Source organism: Notechis scutatus, chromosome 10 (assembly GCF_049901735.1).
Source record: "Notechis scutatus isolate UNSWTSFEM ecotype Mainland chromosome 10, rNotScu1.2, whole genome shotgun sequence".
Lineage (NCBI taxonomy): Eukaryota > Metazoa > Chordata > Lepidosauria > Squamata > Elapidae > Notechis > Notechis scutatus.
In genome coordinates, this window is record NC_142018.1 from 21,357,501 (window position 1) to 21,364,944 (window position 7,444).

Below are 7,444 nucleotides of genomic sequence, written 5' to 3' on the forward strand. Positions count from 1 at the left end.
ATAGGTGTTTTTTAGCAAAAGGAAACTGGATTGTTTTTTGAGGAAGATGTTTCTGGTCTGAATGCTTTTGTTAGCTATGTTTTTACACAGCCTACAAATGATTGATGGAAACAAAAACAGAAGGGTTGATCAATGGGAAAAGGGCACATTGCACAGGGTGGAACTCCAACATCCTTTCCAGAAGTCAGGGAAGGATGTATATTGAAGGAATGATAGGCTGCCTTTGTGATCGATTAAGTTTATCAGGCTAAAACTCTCTCCATGTCCAGCTTGCTCCAAATTGCATGGTTATATTTTGTTGCTGATTCTCGGCGTATTTTTTAAGGTATTTGAAAGACATTCTTGAGTTTCCTTGGCTGTCCAAGGTAGCAGAGGATGTGACTATGATTGTTTGTTCCTATCAGCCATGTTTCTGCAACTTCTCTGCCCTCCCTCTGGAAGGAAGGAATGAAGGAAGGAAGGAAAGAAAGAAGGAAGGAAGGAAGGAAGGAAGGAAGGAAGGAAGGAAGGAAGGAAGGAAGGAAGGAAAGAAAGAAAGAAAGAAAGAAAGAAAGAAAGAAAGAAAGAAAGAAAGAAAGAAAGAAGAGAGATAGAGAAAAAATAAGAAGAAAGAGAGAGAGAAAAAGAGAATAAGAGAGAGAGAAGGAAAGAAAGAAGAAAGGAAGGAAGTAAAGAAGGAAGAGAAGAAGAAAGACAGAGAAAGAGAGAAAGAAAGAAGGAAGGAAGAAAGAAAGAAAAGAAGAAAGAGAGAGAAAGAAAGAAGGAAAGAAAGAAGGAAGGAAGGAAGGAAGAAGAAAGAGAGAAAAGAAATAAGAAGAAAGAGCGAGAAAGAGAGAATAAGAGAGAGAGAAGGAAAGAAAGAAGAAAGGAAGTTAGGAAGGAAGAGAAGAAAGAGAGAGAAAGAGAGAAAGAAAGAAAGAAGGAAGGAAGGAAGAAAAGAAAGAAAGAAGAAGAAAGAAAGAGAGAGAGAGAAAGAAGGAAGGAAGGAAAGAAAGAAGGAAAGAAAGAAGGGAAAGAAAGAGAGAGAGGAGAGAGAGAGAGAGAGAGAGAAAGAAAGAAAGAAAGAAAGAAAGAAAGAAAGAAAGAAAGAAAGAAAGAAAGAAAGAAAGAAAGAATCTCCCAGACCCTTGGGATTGAATGTAAGCAGGAGAAACCAACAAGGAGGCTGCAGATGCGGAGAAGGTCTCTGGGAGGAACAAATTCCCAAGGTCTTCTCTTAGGAATGAATAGATGTGTGGGAAGCCAGGGAGGCTGGAGATGGACGGAGAAAGGCAGCCCACTCAGATACACCTTCCTTGTAATTAAGAACCCCATGGCACAACCCTCATATGTTCTCCTTTGAAACTTCTTTGAAAGCACTTTCTCTTCCTTCCATTCTATGGGATCAGAATAATCAAGAGTGACCCATCCATCCATCCATCCATCCATCCATCCATCCATCCATCGATTTACACCTATCTTTCCTCCAGGAGCTAAGACAACAGACATAGGATACTTTCTTCCAGTGTGTTCCCTCAAGAGATTGAGGTGGAGCCGAGAAGACTGGTCTAAAATCATTAAACATCCTTCCATTGCTAGGTGGGGGCTGATATTTGATTCCCCCCCCCAATCAACACGCTAACCCCCGCATTAGAAAGCAGAATAAGAGTTTGATACCACAGGCACTTTGGCCACCTGATGGAAGGACTCACTGGAGAAGAGCCTAATGCTGAGAAAGATGGAGGGCAATAGAAGAAGAACGGGATGGCAGAGAATGAGGTGGCTGGATGGAGTCACTGAAGCAATTGATATGACCTTAAATGGACTCCAGAAGATGGTGAAGGACAGGAAGGCCTGGAGGAACGGTGCCCATGGGGTCGCGATGGGTCGGACATGACTTCGCAACGAACAACAGCAACAACCCAGGAACTCAACCTGTGGTCCCACTGTAGTTGCCTTCCCACCCATGGAAGCCTAACCTTGACACCTTCTCTATAAAGAAACCGGGCTTACCTTGTCTACCTTGAGGTGAAGGTGCAAAATATAGAGGATAGTGACCACCATTTGAGCAATAACGAAGATAGTGATCACACCCAAGAAGGTCTTGATGGTGGCCCTTGATGCTGGTTTAGCCGGTGGCATTTCTGATGGCGAGTACGGCTGCTGCCTTGGTTCCTCCATGTGTTGAATCTGTACCTTCCAAAGCTCTCGTGCAACTACCATGAAATTTGGGTCTGAGTCTGCACAGTGTGTGCCAGCCCACAACTTCCTGAGGAACAAATTGCATATTCTACTCCGAGCGTGTGGAGCGCGCGCGCGCGTGTGTGTGTGTGTGTGTGTTAACTCTGGTCTTCCATAACAAGAATGAAACAAAATCATCCTTTGAACCCCATTTCTGGGGGCCCCTATGATGAATTCTTTGCTCTCTTTTTCACTTCTCCTTCTTCCTTCCTTCTCCTCCTCTTCCCTTCTTCGAAGAGAGGAAGGACAAATCGCAATATAGAGACCTCCTCAAATTTCATTTCTCCGAACTAAGGACAAGAAGAACATTTTTTAAAAAATCATCTGGGTTAAGGCCCAAAAGTCAGCCTTATTTGATGTCCACTGCTGCTACCTGCCAACTATATATATTTCATTCAGAAAAACGTATGGAGTCCAACATGATTTCTCTGGAAAGCTGGCACATGATGCTCTTATGGTTAACATCAGTCTCCCCCTTTGATTGCAATTCTGAAAAGAGGTTCCATGTATTGTTCTTGAGTAATAGCCATTACCAGAGGTCTGGTCTTTTTCTAGAAGGGGCCTCCTCAAACTCTTCAGCTCAGTGACCCTTCCCTGAAGCTTCAGATTGTTCATCAACACCGAAAACATTTATGATGTGAAAAGAATTGAATACATTCTATTTTTAACTCACAGTACTACACATAATAATAATAATAATAATAATAATAATAATAATAATAATAATAATAATAATAATAATAATAATAATAATAATAATAATAACAACAACAAGAACAGAAGCATGTCCATCAACTCTTGGGAGTCATATTAACCATTTTGGAGTTCTAAAGCATCAAGACTAACTTCACCCTGTGATAATTCTCTCCTGGTTTAAACCAGAATCAGAAATAATTACAGACAACATTCACCTTCAAAAAGAATGACCATGAAAAGCACTCAAGTTGGACATAGAAGCAACAGAATCGCTCTCTATCAGAGAACTTTGGATTCTAGTATCTGGAAGGAGCAGGGGACATTTTGTTAAAAAGACAAAAAAATGTTATAAATACACAGGCAAATAGAATAGAATAACAGAGTTGGAAGGGACCTTGGAGGTCTTCTAGTCCAACCCCCTGCTTAGGCAGGAAACCCTACAAATGTCTTCTTAAAAACCTCCAGTGTTGGAGCATCCACAACTTCTGGAGGCAAGGAGTTCCACTGATTAATTGTTCTAGCTGTCGGGAAATTTCTCCTTAGTTTTAAGTCGCTTCTCTCCTTGATAGAAATCTAAAGATAACATTTGTTCACGTGAGAAAATCTACGACGTTCAAAGCACGAGTCCCAGATTTTTGTCATGAGCCATTTTGATAACATAGATGATTTTTTTCACACTGTGTTTAGTTGTTGGTTGGTTGAAAGCTGCAGGATTGCATGGTAAAGCCTAAATCCTGAATTAACCCTGGATTAAACCCTGAATTAAACTCTGAATTAACACTTCCCTGTCTCATAGGAAATGGGCCTAAAGACTTAAATAGTAAATAAATAAAATATTGTATTTTATTTATTTATTTATGCATTTCCTGCCTCTCTTATTGTTGTAAGTAAGGTGGCACTCATACCCAATACACATTAATCTTTTTGCTGCTGCGACAAAAGCAAGATTTAATAGGTTAAGGATATATTTACACTTGTTTTAAATATTACTTTTGGTTTGATATATCTTAACTAATAGCTTGTAAGGGATATATAAGTTTTTTTTAACATGCTTATTAATATTTTAGATTTATCACCTGGGTAACAACTGTGTTAATGCGATAACAAAGGAGTGAAGGTTATATTTTCTACTACTTGTTACTATATTATTGTATTTATTTGTTTCACTCTCGTTTTGATCTTTGTCTTTTCTGGTCATTGGCAGAGTAAATCAATCATTGATAGATTGATTGATTTGTTCCTTCATTCGTTCGTTCATTCATTCCCTCTCCTATTTTCTCTGCAATTTTTATTTTTTACAGTTTGTTCCTCCAGAATTATATTAATTACAGGACTGTCCAGCTTTGGGAGCATTTGACAATGAGTTTCTTTTGCCCCCATTTCAAAGATGCTTTTTTTAAAAAAAAGCAGGGTTATTTTTTTCTTGAGGAAGAAGAAAATGTTTCTCTTCTCAAGAAAAAACTTCTTTCTTAAGAAAAAAGTTCTTCAAGAAAAAAACCTGGATAACGAAGAATCTTCATAGACATTTTTTGGCCTCATGTTATGGAAAACTCCCATTTCTACCCATCGATACTTCCAAAAGCAGTTATTTCATTAGGATGTCATTTCATTACTGTACCAAAACAACAACAACCACATAATGCCAAATCAACTTTTCCACTCCAGATAAGCTTTCCAAGACTCATGGCTGCCACAATCTCTATTTTCATGACATATTTTTTTTAGTTCGTTTATCAAAGCTGTCGAAGAGATTAATCTCCAACCATGTTCTGACACACACAAATTTCTGACCTCTCATCCTTCCGTTGCAACAATTCCGTTGCAACAAACTCGAAGGCATTGAAAGTGCTGATTGTGTTGGTTTGTTGTTTCCAGGTGGCCAAAAATGTTTCCGTCGAGGTTGTATCATTTATCGAAAAGAAGCCTTCCTTGTTTTTATACTCAGTTTTTCTCTTCTCTGCTCCATAGCGACATACGATCGCTAAGATAACTCTCCGGATTTTAACGGAGAGAAAAATAATTGCTAGTCTAGAGAGTCCATAATTTAGTTCTGGTTTTTTGAGCTGGGGGACATGATTTTATCAACAACAGAATAACAGAGTTGGAAGGGACCTGGGAGGTCTTCTAGTCCAGCCCCCTGCTAAAGCAGGAAACCCAATACCATTTCAGACAAATGGTGAACTAGTCTTTCTTTGAAAACCTCCAGTGTGGAAGGTTTTCTACTCTTGCCTTTGTCGCGGAGAGTGTAGAGTCTAAAAAAACTAAAAATGAGTATTTTTTTTAATCAAGGGAAATCTTTGGTGCTTCATAATCAAGCAACTCAAAAGCCCTGAATTTGTGGGTTTGCTTGATGTTTTTAGTCATCTCTGCTTTTTAATCAAATGTGTTTAGATGAAGAGTGCAAATGGGCTCTTAATTTTCAACAGACTAGAAAATCTAGAACTGTTTTCAATTAGTCCTTCTCTAGAGCCCTGTATAAAACCCCAGAGAGGACTATCTAATCGTCGGAAGAGAATATTTATTTGTAGCTTTGGGCTGAACTGAGGGATCCTTGATGCTCTCGGAGCTGGGTGGTTTTCTTACAGACATTTCATGACCCAGCTAGGGAACATCATCAGTACTAGAAGGGAGTGGAGTTTGTGGAGTAGAGAAGAAGAAAAAGAGGAGAAGGAGGATTAAGTAGGTTAGCAAGCACCAAGATCTCAACCCAGTGGAAGCTATTTGAGTTGTCCTGGTGTCAGTAAGGGGCCTAAACTAAGAAGGTCCTGCTCAAATTGAGTTCCATGAGATTAGAAAGCACTGTGCGGTCCTTGGTGCTCTCTGAGCTTGGTGGGTTTTTTTGCAGACATTTCATGAGCCAGCTAGGGAACATCATCAGTACTAGAAGGGAGTGGAGAAGAATGGGAGGAGGAGGAGAGGGAGGGAGGGAGGGAGGGAGGAGGAGGAGGAGGAGGAGGAGGACTGTGGGGTCCTTGGTGCTCTCTGAGCTTGGTGCTTTCCTTGCAGACATTTCATGACCCAGCTAGGGAACATCATCAGTACTAGAAGGGAGTGGAGTTTGTGGAGTAGAGAGGAGGAGGAGGAGGAGGAGGAGGAGGAGGAGGAGGAGGAGGAGGAGGAGGAGGAAGGAAGGAAGGAAGGAAGGAAGGAAGGAAGGAAGGAAGGAAGGAAGGAAGGAAGGAAGGAAGGAAGGAAGGAAGGAAGAGGACTGTGGGATCCTTGATGCTCTATGAACTTGGTAGTTTTCTCACAGATTGTTCATTACTCAACTAATGCACTGATGTTACCTACTTTGGTAATGAAACACCTGCAAGGAAACCACCAAGCTCGGAGTGCACCCAGAACCCCCACAATGTTTTCTCAATTCATGGAACTCAATTCAAGTAGGGCCTTCTCATTTTAGGCCCCTTACTGATACCAGGACAACTCAATTAGCTTCCACTGGGTTGAGATCTTGGTGTTTGCTAACCTACTTAATGATCTTTCCACCAGCAGGGTATCCACAGGGCCTGGCCAAAAATCAAGGGGGTGGCCTCAGCAGTGGGGAGGCAGCTCTGCTTTTCTTAAGAAGTGGACTCCCCTATCCAGTTGCTCTGGGGTTTGGCATCATGCTTAGAAGGCCCTCACACAGTCGGTTCATCCCGGTTCGGACGAGCCGGTAGCAACAATGAGCAGCGGAGTCCCAACCGGTTCTCTCTGCCGCTGTTCTGTTGGGCCCACCTGCCCGCCTCGGCTCCCATCCTCACCTTTATGTCCTGCTTTGGAAGCACAGGTGGTTTGCGTGGCACGGCAGCTGCTGAACTGACAGGGAGAGGGCAGGCTTGCAGGTGGTGAGGTGGAATGCCTCTGTGCCTGCGCAAAGTGTGTGTTTGGCGCACATATGTGCATAAAGTGTGTGCACGCATGCAAAGAGCGCCCACCAAGCTGCACCCACCGAATCGGTGGTAAAAATCTTGGAATCCCACCCCTGCCCCCACATACAGGGGTGGGATGCTACCAGTTCGCACCTATTCACTGGAACTGGTTGTTAACATTCTAAGCAGTGTGGAGAACCGGTTGTTAGAAGGAATTACTGACCTAATCCTGTAAGGAAGGCAGGAAGGAAACATTCTGGTGTTGCTTACAGAAACTGCCTCTCCGTTAACCCTTATTACATTCTTGGCAGGACTAGACTTCCTGTCTCTGGAGTTTTTTTCCCCTCCTTTGCTGGTACTTTGCTTGTGTGGAATGACCATTCAAAGTTACAATGGCACTGAAAAAAGTGACTTATGACCATATTTCACACTTACGACTGTTGCAGCATTCCCACAGTCACGAGAGGCCAGGCGAGGAGATGCGTGCCTCGATGTGAGTGATATTGAGTTGGCCACGCCCAGCCAATAGCATGACCACCAAGCCATGTCCACCCAGTCACATGACCACCAAGCCACGCCCACCACCTAAGCCATGCCCACAGAACCGGTTGTTAAAAATTCTGAATCCCACCCCTGCCCACACACATGTGTTTTGAAGAAAAGCCACATAAATG

The 7,444-nt window shown here is 42.2% G+C and overlaps 1 protein-coding gene across 1 annotated transcript in view; it reads right to left on the minus strand.

The window, feature by feature from the left end:
* The window catches only part of CD40LG (CD40 ligand), a 10,962-nt gene extending 8,690 nt beyond the window's left edge, over window positions 1-2,272 (minus strand). The window contains exon 1 of the mRNA XM_087971928.1: window positions 1,993-2,272. Within this exon, the coding sequence (XP_087828054.1) occupies window positions 1,993-2,202 (210 nt within the window). The 5' untranslated portion in view covers window positions 2,203-2,272. The remainder of the gene's footprint in view (window positions 1-1,992) is intronic.
* Between the last annotated feature and the right edge of the window lie 5,172 nt (window positions 2,273-7,444).